The sequence below is a fragment of the Mastomys coucha genome, unplaced genomic scaffold (genome assembly GCF_008632895.1).
Source record: "Mastomys coucha isolate ucsf_1 unplaced genomic scaffold, UCSF_Mcou_1 pScaffold21, whole genome shotgun sequence".
NCBI classification, from domain to species: Eukaryota; Metazoa; Chordata; class Mammalia; order Rodentia; family Muridae; genus Mastomys; species Mastomys coucha.
The window spans coordinates 46,417,774-46,428,937 of record NW_022196904.1 but is presented as its reverse complement, the minus strand read 5'-3'; the positions used below and the strand labels follow the sequence as shown (position 1 = coordinate 46,428,937).

Below are 11,164 nucleotides of genomic sequence, written 5' to 3'. Positions count from 1 at the left end.
GCCTCGAACTCAGAAATCTGCCTGCCTCTGCCTCCCAAGTGCTGGGATTAAAGGCGTGCGTCACCACCTCCCGGCTAAAAGGGCATTTTTAAAGTAAAGACCCAAGGAATAGCTGGATGTTGGTGGCATATGCTCTTAATCCCCAAAGGCAGGCAAGCCTCTGCGTTTGAGACCAGCCTGGTTTACAGAGCAAGTCCCAGGACAGCCAGGGCTACACAGAGAAACCCTGTCTCAACCCACCCCACAAAAGGCCCAAATAATAGTTTTCTGAACTGTAGGAAAAAAAGGAGTAAAATAGTATTTTAGCATAAAGGAATCTGTATTCTGGCCATTTGTAAGACTCGGTAAAGTGAAACATGAATAATGATCTTGGTGTATCAGACAGTAACTTGTGAAGAACAGCAACAAAGTGATCTAAACAAGTGAAAACCTTGTATAAAGCAGTAGTTAGTAAGTGATCAAGTTCATTCTTCTTTGTATCAGCTCTTGAATTTTTTAATTACTAGTATCTTTAGTAATATTAAAACTTAATTTATTGACCAGAACATAAGTGGAAAGTGTTACGCAGCAGGATTGGTATAATTTTAATACAAGGGTTTCTGAGGTAAGAATATAGCTATACTAGTACAGTGAAGAGATTTATAATGTGAAAATTGCCTTGTTCATTTTTGCTGCTTCCCATGGAGTTAGTTTAAACGCACCTGTTGATATACCTGAAGTTTCAACCCACAATTATACCATGAATATCCAAAGACTAATATTTTAGGTGTAAAGCAAAATTTATAGCATTAATAGTTCTCTTAAGGTTTGGAACAACCAGGTCACCCGGATTTACATCTGGTTACAGATTGCTTCAGTAGGTTTCATGCTTTTGTTCTGGAAGAGCAAGGTATCACTGTTAACTTCCAAATGACAATCATGAATAGGTCCTAATTTTCAAATTTAATGTAGTGCACATGCATGTATACTTACTATTTTACAAATTCAGTTTTTCACAATTCACTTGGAAGTGCAAAAGAAGATAAAAATTCCCAAGTCAGTGCTCTGGGGGAAAATCTAGAATGCAAAAGAATCTCTTATTGGTCTCTCTAAAAGTAAGTTTATAGTTTTGGGTTTTCTTTCTGATAAAAGTTAAGAAAACATGCCTACTATATACTTTCTCCCACATCTTTAAAGTCATCAAAATAAAAAATGTTGGAACAACTTAGAGAATTACTCTTGGAAAACATTTAGGCCATTTCTCTCCTCTTCTTTTTGGACAGTGCCCTTGCTCATAAATATCTTTACATTTGAAAAGGCTGTTTCCTGTCGTACGTACTGATCAGGTATGAAGTCAGTTAGGGATTCCTGCTGGAACCCAGGTCCAGGAAGCAATGTTACCATGCGGAACATTGCTCTGCTCTGCACAAAGGCTGGGTGTGTTCTAGAGGAAGACAACATAACTGCCCACACTGGGGCCTTTGCCGAGGAACTGCTTCTCCAGTGTCCTTGCTGATCACTGAGATTATCACTATAGTTGTTTTCTATCAAAATATCAATAAAACATTTTGCTGCTCTCTGTTCAACTATAAGATTCTATTTCTACAGTTTAAGCCATTTTGTCCTGCTTAATTTTATTTCTTAAACAGTCACAGGGATAATATATTTATCTTTTCCTTTCAAAAAGAGTTTCACATCTTTTTGTGGTACTAAGAAATTCAGACATGGGCATTATGCATGCTAGGCCAAGAGTTTCCCCAGAGTAGATCCCTAGCCTGCTTGTGTGTACTTTTAACAGAACCATGTTCAAACCTGCAGTCACAGATCCTTTTCCTTTGTTCCTCATGGCCCAGTTCTTGGTCAGTGCTGTGTTGAACTTTTCGAAGCTGGTCTCTAGGCTTCTGTCAAGTAATCAGATGTAATGACTTTTAGATGTAGAAAACAGATGGTCTGTTGAAGCAAGTATTAGTGAACATAGACTATTGCCTGTTGCATAATTTTTTTTCTCTTTATCCCCTTAAAAGGGTCTTGTTGTATATCCCAGGGTGGCCTTGGCCTGTATTTCCTCAACCTCTCCAGTGCTGAGATTACAGGCCTGTCATTACACTGGGCCTCCTGCATGTTCATAATTTTCATTAGCAGTGATACTTTTATTCCAGACTTATCTAGCAGAGCAATGGTCCTCTCTTGGATACCTACTAGTCTTGGTCAGTATTTCTGTGATCTTTAAAAGACATCATGACTATAGGAATTAGATCTAAGGAATTATCCTCAGTGTGTCTGACACAAAGGAGCTTGTTAGTCTGGTAAGCAGGACTGGAGAGAGTCTTGGTGTTAAGCCTTCTCAGGGACCAAAACTGTACTATCAGCTCCTTAGCACAGACTTTCTAAGGACATAGCCACATTTTCCCTATGTTTTACTTAGATTCACTGCTAGATTCTGTTAATTTGAGTTGGCAAAAGGCTACTTGGCACACCAATCACACCATCAGCCAGTTTACCACATAGAAGGCCTAAATTTTTTGTATTTCTCACTTACATATGATATCTGTCACTGGTAAATTTTAAGAGTCTGTTATTTCACTCATAAGTGATTTTTCACATCTGGCAAGATCTGTATACTATATTATCCATTCAAGAAGATTAAGAGTTATAGGAATAGTAATGAGTATTTGGTCCAGTATCACTACTCATTTTTTATTGTACACATTTATCATATGCAATTAAATGCAGCAAAAGAATATTTTTAAAAGTAACAGCTGTTGTATCAAAAGATATCTATTTAAAAATTGATATTATATAGGAAAAAATGACCATGTAAATAAACATCTATTTCAAATGTACCCAAAGTAATTTAAAAGGATAGTCATAGGCCCATGGAGTCAGGAAGGATTTATTTATTTGTTTATTTATTTGTTTTTTAAAATTTTATATTTATTTCATGTTATATGGGCTTTTTCCTGCATGTCTGTATTTGTACCACCTGCATGCAGTACCCACCACGGCCAGAAGAGGGTGGAAGAGCCCTTGGAACTGGAGCTTCTGCAGGTTGTGCTCCACCATGTGGGCTCCACCAAGTGGGCCCAGGGAACTCAACCTGAGGCCTCTGCAAAGCAACAAGTACTTTTAAGCACCGAGCCATCTCTCCAGTTCCAGGGGACTTACTCCCCCCACACACACAATTTTCTCCTGATTTGTGAATATATATGTGAATTTTTTAACCTTTCTGTACCTCAGTTTCTCTACCTGGAAAGTTGTAGGAAGGTTCTCCAGAATTGATTCTAAACTGAGAGTGTGTTCAGTTACTCTGGAGACTGCAGGTGGGAGCACCATGCTCAGAACTGCTCTGGAAGCTTGCAGACCTTGGAGTCTGCTCAAGACTGTGCTGTAGAGCATGGAGCCTTGAACACGAAACAAGCGAGGGGAACGCTGGGTATAAAGTTTGCATGATTCCATAAGACTTTAATTTTTGTTTTAAGGGTTTACATATTTTGTTGGAGAAAGAGGAAATAAAATAGGGACTTCAAAAAAAAAATAATGGAAAGACCAAATTCTGATGCTATGATGAGTCCCTTTGTGTTCTACTTTGGGTTGTGTGCTGTGTGTGTAGCCTATGTGTCCCATCAGTTCTGTTGCATTGAACTTCTCATGAGTCATGCTGAACTTCCCGCTTACCAGGGCACTTTAGCCCTGATACTCAATTATCTGATGCCAGGCAAGTGCCAGGAACTCCCGAAACACTAATGCCAAAGAGTCACCTTGACAAACTCAGAACGCTTCTTTCGTCACAGTACCGTGTATTTCACCCCATCAATATTTTTGCACTTTACAAAAGTTTAAAGGTATGGCATTTTGGTTGTAATCCTGGTTTTGCTTTTTAAAAGGATAATTATTACTTTCTCATGAAATGAATATAATGAGAGAAACAGATTAAAAAGAATGCCAAATGTTGGTTCCATGAAAGCTTTTTCACATAAATGTAGTAGGGGAAAATGTTTCCAGTTAGTACATACACACATATTTATCAGTGTCTAAGACTTGCTTATATTTTGCTTCATAGAAGTAGTCATAGCATGTTATAATTGCCTTATGTAGAGTTAAAAAGGCTCTTAAGTTTTACAATAATATTTATTATTCTGTGTAAGTTTTAAAATAAAGTAACATTTCTAGCTGAGTCTGTGTTGATTTTTACCGGTGTTTATAATTCTATGTACTCTGAGGTTCTAAATCATCCCAATGTATCATATTTTTGTTGTATTATTTATGTGTAAGTTGACCATGGTGGTGCATGCCTAAAATTCCAGCAGTCAGGAGACAGAGAGAGGCAGATCCCTTGAGTTCAAGGCCAGCCTGGTCTTCACAGTAAATCCCAGAACAGTCAGAACTATATAAAAAGAACTTGTCTCCAAAAAAAAAATTATGTGTATGTGTGTGTGCCTAAGTATACTTATGTGTGCCATATGCATTCAGTGCCCAAGGAGACTAGAAAGTGGCAGTGGATCTCCTGGAACTGCAGCTTTAGGCAGGTATGAACTGTCCAGTGTGGGTGCTAAGATTCAAACCTTGGCTCCCTGCAAGAGCAGCAAGTGCTCTTAATCACTGAGCTATCATTCCAGCCCATAATACAGCAGATATTTATTGTGTAAACTGACAACATGACTGCTCCATGGTATGGTTGAGCAGAAGGTTTTTGTTTAGATGTGAAAGACAACAGCCAGAGACATCTGGAAGAAACTGGAGCAGAGAAAGAAAATAACAGACTGAACATGTCCAGCTGACTAGACCTGGGGAGGGAGGAAGTGAAAAAAAAGAGAGGACTAAGAGACGACCCAGAGAGGGGGACTAAAGAGAGCACCTAGCTGAAACAGCAGGGTTATAGGAAGAAGTGAATAGCTGGGGGAGGAAAGCTCCTGAACTGGAGCCAGAGTTGAGAGGAGCTAGCTGGGTACTTGTGATACTGAGGGAGCACAGAGGACAGCATGCTCTCTGGTGTGCTAATAGGCACACAGGTTCTCATATGTCCCTTCTGCCAGAGGTAAGGGAAATGACTCTTTCCTGGGGCGGGGAACCGGCTTCCTGAGGAATGCTGGCCTTTGTTTTGCCACCTTAATGTGGGGGAAAAGAATTTCTTTTGGACTTGAAATTTGTTAGTTTACTGTGTATCTGGCTTAGGGGATGTATTTGTTCCTTTTATGGTACTGTGGTAAAATACACTTGCCTTAAGGACCAGTAAGTTTCATTTATTCCAGAGAGATAAGAAAGCCGATCATGGGGATAGTACAGCATGTAAGTAGGGGGAGGGAGCTGGCTGATCACATTTTAAAGTCTGCCCATAGGAAGCAAGAAGAACATGCAGGAAGTAAGGCAAGACTATAAACTCTCAAGGCCTGCCCCCGTGACATACTTCTTCAGCAAGGCTCGATCTCCTAAGAGTACTCTACCTTCCCCAAACAGTACTCCCATCTGTGGAATAAATGCTCAACTACATGAACCTACAGGGGACACTTCTTATTCACACCTCTACAGTTGGCCTCTGGACCACATGAGTTCATGGCCATCTCATGGTACAAAGCTATGCAGTCCAACTTCAAAAGTCCCCATAGTCTTTTAACAGTTTAACACTTCAAAAGTCCAAAGTCTCTTCTGAGACTCAAGGCAACCTCTTACCTGTGACTCTAGTAAAATAAAAAATAAATAAAATTACATAGTTTAAATATAAAATGGCCCAAAATATACATTCCCATTGCAAAAGGAAGGAATGGGGACATAGTGAGGAAGGTTTGGGTCAGGGCTAGTCTGAAACCCCACAGGGCAAACACCAAATCTTGTAGCTCCATGTCAAGTATCTGGGTCATTAGCTCCAAAGAGCTTAGACGCTCTGCTGCTCTGAAACACAAATTTTTCTCTAGGGATGGTGGTATCCTTGTATGTAGCTCTCCTTGGCAGATGTCTCACAGCTCTGGCATCCCCAACATCTTGGTACTTCCATCTTAACATAGGCTTCACCATCTAGACTTCACTCAGTGTCCTCTCAAGGACTCCAGCCTAATCACACATCCCTTGGCCACAGTGATTCAGTCTATGGAGAAAGAATGCAAAATGCTCTCCTTTTTTTTTTTTTCTCTCTGTTTACCTTTCATGTCTCCAAAACTGGTACCATATGGACAACACTGCTAGATTTGGTTACTGTTAAACCTTTGAGAAAGATAAACTCCTTGATTGTCCAATAAAATAAGTTGTACTTTAGTATGCACCTGAGACTAGCCAGCCGGCTGTCTTACCGTAAATTCAGTTTTAAGAGAGCAGCCCCCTGACTGGAGAGATGGCTCAGTGTTTGGTTAAGAGCACTGACCGCTCTTTCAGAGGTCCTGAGTTGAGTTCTGAGCACCCACATGGCAGTTCACAGCTCTCAGTACTGAGATCCAATGCAAAACATCCATATCCATAAAGAGAGCAGCCCCTGCTGACCACTCGAAGTCCCTTTTGTAGGAGAGATAATGTGATCACAGAAGCTAGAGAGTTGGCTGTTATACAGCCCAAAAAGATGAGGGGCAAAGAGCACGGGCTGCTCTTCCAGAGGATCTGCATTCAATCCTCAGGCCCCACATGGCAAGCTCACAACTGTTGAATCCAGCCAGTGATTTGGCACCTTCATACAGTCATACATGTAGGCAAAATACCAGTGCATATAAAATAAAAATAAATCATTAAAAAATACAATAAAAGAGAAGGAACAAGGGTAAGGATATGCATCGTGTGATGGGGTTGCAAAGCAGTTTATAGCAGATATAAGAAGCAGGAACTCATTTTAAATTACAAATAGAAACTATAAGTTGCAAGGACTTAAGCACAAACAGAAACCTTGACCTGCACAGGACAAGCAGAAACAACTCCTCCTCTTCCTCTTCCTCTTCCTCTTCCTCCTCCTTCTCCTAGTCTTCTTCCTCCTCTTCCTCCTCCTCTTCCTCCTCCTAGTCTTCCTCCTCCTCTTCCTCCTCCTCCTTCTCCTAGTCTTCCTCTTCCTCCTCCTAGTCTTCCTCCTCCTCCTCCTCTTCCTCCTCCTCTTCTTCCTCCTCCTCCTTCTCCTAGTCTTCCTCCTCCTCCTCTTCCTCCTCCTCTTCTTCCTTCTTGTCTTCTGCTTTTCTGTTTTTCTAGAGACAGAGATTCTCTATGTCATCCTGGCTGTTCTGGAATTAGCCCTGTAGACTAGGCTGCTTTTGAATTCACAGAGATCCACCTGGCTCTGCCTCCCAAGTACTGGGATTAAAATTGTGCCCTACCACCTGGCAGGAACTCTACATGGGGAAGGGTGTGGGGAGGGGGGAGTTTTCGAGATCTGGCTGGTCTGAAACTCACTTTGTAGAACAGGCTGAAATCTGCCTGCTTCTGCTCCCATGTGCTGGGATTAAAGGTGTGCACCACCATCTCCAGCTCAGACCTTTTAAATTACAGACAGAAACCCTTACTTACAAGGACTTAACATAGGACAAACAGGAACTTATTCTTAACGGTCTTAACTGCAAACGTAACCCTTAGCCTGCAAAGGTATATTTTTCCTGTTTTGGTCGCAAGTTACCAGTTTAGAATGGAACCTTCCCTACTCTTGTTCTACAGTAACAGAAGATTTTGTATGCTGTTGCTTTTTCAAAGAAACCCTTTAGGCCTTCCACAATTTGGAAGTTTAGCTGGGTGAGGTCTTGCCCTGAGGAAACCCTTCTTATTCTAATGATGAGCAGCAGGCTTCTCTCTAATGGCACAGCTCTTCTTAATTATTGCAACCACCTTTTCAGCACGGGGCTTGGTTGTAGCTTTAAGCTTGGTTGCTTTTTTCCTCTCCAAGCTACACATTTTTCAGTTCATTCTACCCTGCTAGTTGCTCCTTTTCAAAGTTGATGTGCATACAAGTGTTAGAGATGGGGTTGGCGTTGTGAAGGATGAAACTAGGACTGCAATTGAAGTGTCCCCATAAGGCAAAGCTTATTCTAGACTAAGAGCATACTAGGAAGAGGAAGCATCCTGGGACAGGAAGTGCACTGGGGCTTTATTCTAAAGTGGGTGGGGACTATCTTTTCCCCCCCATCAGGTGGGCCAACCTCACTCTCTTGAGATTGGTTAGTTCAAAAAGAATTTGCACAGAAGAAGGAAAAGGAGATGAGCCTGAGGCTTTGGCACAGCTGGTTTATCCCAGGGGATTAAAACAATTGGTTAAATGTCTTACAGGTGAGAGAGCACAAACAAAGGTTTGAATCTTCTTAAATACACATTCCACTGTGTTTGATAGAAAAGACTTTTCTTTACAAGAAAAATTAGCAATAACCGTATCCCAGACTCAGTGTTATATTGTCTTGAAATAAAAAGAGTCAATTTCTTAATTTAGCCTCATCATGAAAATTCTCAGGAAAAACAGGCAGAATGCAGTCAGACACCTTATAAACACATCACAAAAAAATGGCTTTCAGCCCAGTTGCTACAGTCCTTGTTCCCCTCAGAAACCTGGTGAGCTCTCACTCCACTTTCCACATTGCTCTTAGAATTGCTGTACCGGACAATTCAAGGACAGTGGTTGAACTCCATTAAGTTCTGCTTACGTGAACATTTAACCTGTTTTCTAGTCCAAAGCTCCAAAGTCTTCCACATTCCCCTCAAAACTAACACAGGTTCTTCACAGCAACAACCTTGCCTTCCTCATCCCAACTTCTGTATTAGTTACTTTTCTGTTGCTATGATAAAATACCATGACCAGAAACAACTTAAAGAAGAAAGAGTACTTTGGCTTTCTGTTTCAGAAGGGTAGAGACTCCATCACAGTGGGGGAGACAGGGCATGGCAGTAGGAGAAAGATGCTGGCTGATGACACATTGTATCTATGCACATAAAGCAGAGTGGAAGCAGAAAATGATGCATTTTCTCCAGCAGGCTCCATCTTCTAAAGCTTCCACAGTCTATCCTACCACACACTGCCACCAACTCCAGTGAGTATTCAGATCTATACGTTGGTAGAGGGCATTTCTCATTTAGACCACAGTAGGAGGCATATTTATTTTATGCGAAGAATTCATCCCGTGAATTCATCTCCTAGTTCACAGAACACCTTATAAAAAACTATTATTCTAATTTTTTTTCATTTCGAGTTGTATATTTTCTGTTTTAAGCTCAGAAAAATTACATGTACCATAGTACATTTTTAGTACTCTCTAAGCATCACTAGGAATCTTGCCATTAAAATCTTTCTTACTGTCCTATATGATTTTTGCTTTTTTGTTGTTGTCATTGCAGATAGAACCAATCCTCTTTACACATAGAGCATTTCTTATTAGTAGTGTTCTTCCCCTCCAACCTGTTATGTGAGCTAATGAGGAAAAGAAACATCTATTCTGCTCATGTAAGGAGGGCGCAGACAGACCAAGGAAAGATTCCAACAAGTTTGGTAAAATAAAAATGGATTAGGGTTATTTATATGACTATGGATGACATGGGGCATTTCTGTCACCCAGCAATTACAATGTCATGCCCACAAAGTTATTTTATATGGCTGTAAGTTTACAGCTGAAGAAATCCAAACCTGTGTTCAGAGCACTATCCAGTATTAAAAGCAATAGAGATGACTACACACTAAGGAAACTTAAAGCATAAACAAAACCAGACTTTGTCCTAATCAGAAATTCTGTCAGTCTTGGAAAACACTGTCCAATTTTGGGAAGAATGGCTTGTGTTGATGTAGGGTGGCTCTTAGAACAGCTTTAAAATGGAGTTACTCTGGCCAGGATTTGGACAAGTCTTGCTTATGTCAGACCAGCACTCTACCATGGAGCTACACACTCAGCCTATTGTTTTTGAACCTTGGATGCTAGTTTCAGGAAGGGCTTTCTAGTTGTGAAAGTGGAGAGAAGAGTCAAGAAACAATTTGAAACTGGTGCATTCCTGTTGAAGGGGTCTATGGTGTCTATTCATTCCATTCTGTCTCAATTCAGAAACTAGGCCATAGGTTATCTGCTCCAAGTGCAGACCATGAAATTAGGCCATAGGTCATCTGCTCCAGGAACAGACCATGAAACTAGGCCATAAGCCATCTGCTCCAGCAGCAGACCCCCAAGTCCAGGAACAAGATAATAAAATCCCCCACCTGAGGAACAGCCTGAAGATAGCCACATGAATGGGAGATTCTCATCTCAGGATCGGCCATCTGTGCTGGGCAGCCCATCCTGTGGTTAATCATTCATGATGCAGAAAAGCACTCCATCTGGGGCATCCTGGTACCCACTACTGGGGTTTTAGATTATTTAAACCTAACATAGTAGCCAGTCAACATTGTACTAATGTCAGGGCTTTGGCCCTATCATTCACATTAGAGATTACCTAATCCTTCTGGAAAATTCCCCCAGTTCCCTATAAAAGAGGCCTGAGTGTCTTTGTCTGGGTTGCCATTTTGATGCAGTTGTGATGCCTGCCATGTATGTTGTTTCTACAGAATAAACACTCTTTGATCTTGTATACTCTTTGAGTATGGGGTCTTCCTTCAGCGATTCCTGAACCCTAACACCATAATCACAGCACTCAGAAGGTGCAAACTGAAGGATCAGTTCAGAGTTACTTTCAGCTACACACTGAGTTCCAGGCCAACCTAGGGTAGAGATTCTGTTTCAGTGACAATAAATAAATAAATAAATAAATAAATAAAAGTATTCCCAAGAGATTGATTTTCAGTCAAGGACATGAAAAGGGGTTCAGAGTGGAACTGGACTGTGTTAATGGATGACAAGGCAACTGAGTAACAAAATACAATTAATCTAAGTAAAATAAATGAAATGGTGAACCAGATGGAGAGAAACGACCTAACTAATTTGCCCGTGTATAAAATTGTACCTTTTTACAGTTAGTTAAGATATCGGGGGCTTTTGCTATCTTCTCTTCCTCCACAGATTTTGGGGCTTATATTAACATAGGTTGGTTACAAGGCTCTGGAACTAAAAGTCCAATTCAGATTTTATTCTGGTTATGGAAAGATTACATCCTTTCAAAGGCCCCTCATATTTTAGAATGTGCCTGTTTAGAGTGTGTCTGTTATTCCTGCCTCTTTCTAATTTTTTTTTTTGAGACAGGGTTCCTCTGTATAGCCTTGATTGTCCTGGAACTCACTCTGTAGACCAGGCTGGCCTCGAACTCAGAAATCCACCTGCCTCTGCCT

The 11,164-nt window shown here is 40.8% G+C and overlaps 1 protein-coding gene and 1 long non-coding RNA gene across 3 annotated transcripts in view; both read right to left on the bottom strand.

The window, feature by feature from the left end:
• Positions 1–760: 760 nt before the first annotated feature.
• Positions 761–11,164, bottom strand: part of LOC116102298 — a 15,766-nt gene continuing 5,362 nt past the window's right edge. The window contains exons 1-4 of one of the 2 annotated variants that reach the window (XR_004123060.1): positions 7,450–7,531; positions 1,792–1,880; positions 973–1,056; positions 761–876 (exon numbers count right to left, since the gene is read on the bottom strand). Coding sequence is in view for 1 of the 2 variants with exons in the window: in XM_031386818.1 (XP_031242678.1) it covers positions 993–1,056; positions 1,792–1,880 (153 nt within the window). In the remaining variant the exon portion in view is untranslated. Of the gene's footprint in view, positions 877–972; positions 1,057–1,791; positions 1,881–7,449; positions 7,532–11,164 lie in introns of those variants that run through there. The other variant, XM_031386818.1, reaches the window with a different exon arrangement.
• Positions 4,504–11,164, bottom strand: part of LOC116102299 — an 11,385-nt gene continuing 4,724 nt past the window's right edge. The window contains exons 2-3 of the long non-coding RNA XR_004123061.1: positions 5,498–5,646; positions 4,504–4,763 (exon numbers count right to left, since the gene is read on the bottom strand). This is a non-coding gene — a long non-coding RNA (uncharacterized LOC116102299). The remainder of the gene's footprint in view (positions 4,764–5,497; positions 5,647–11,164) is intronic.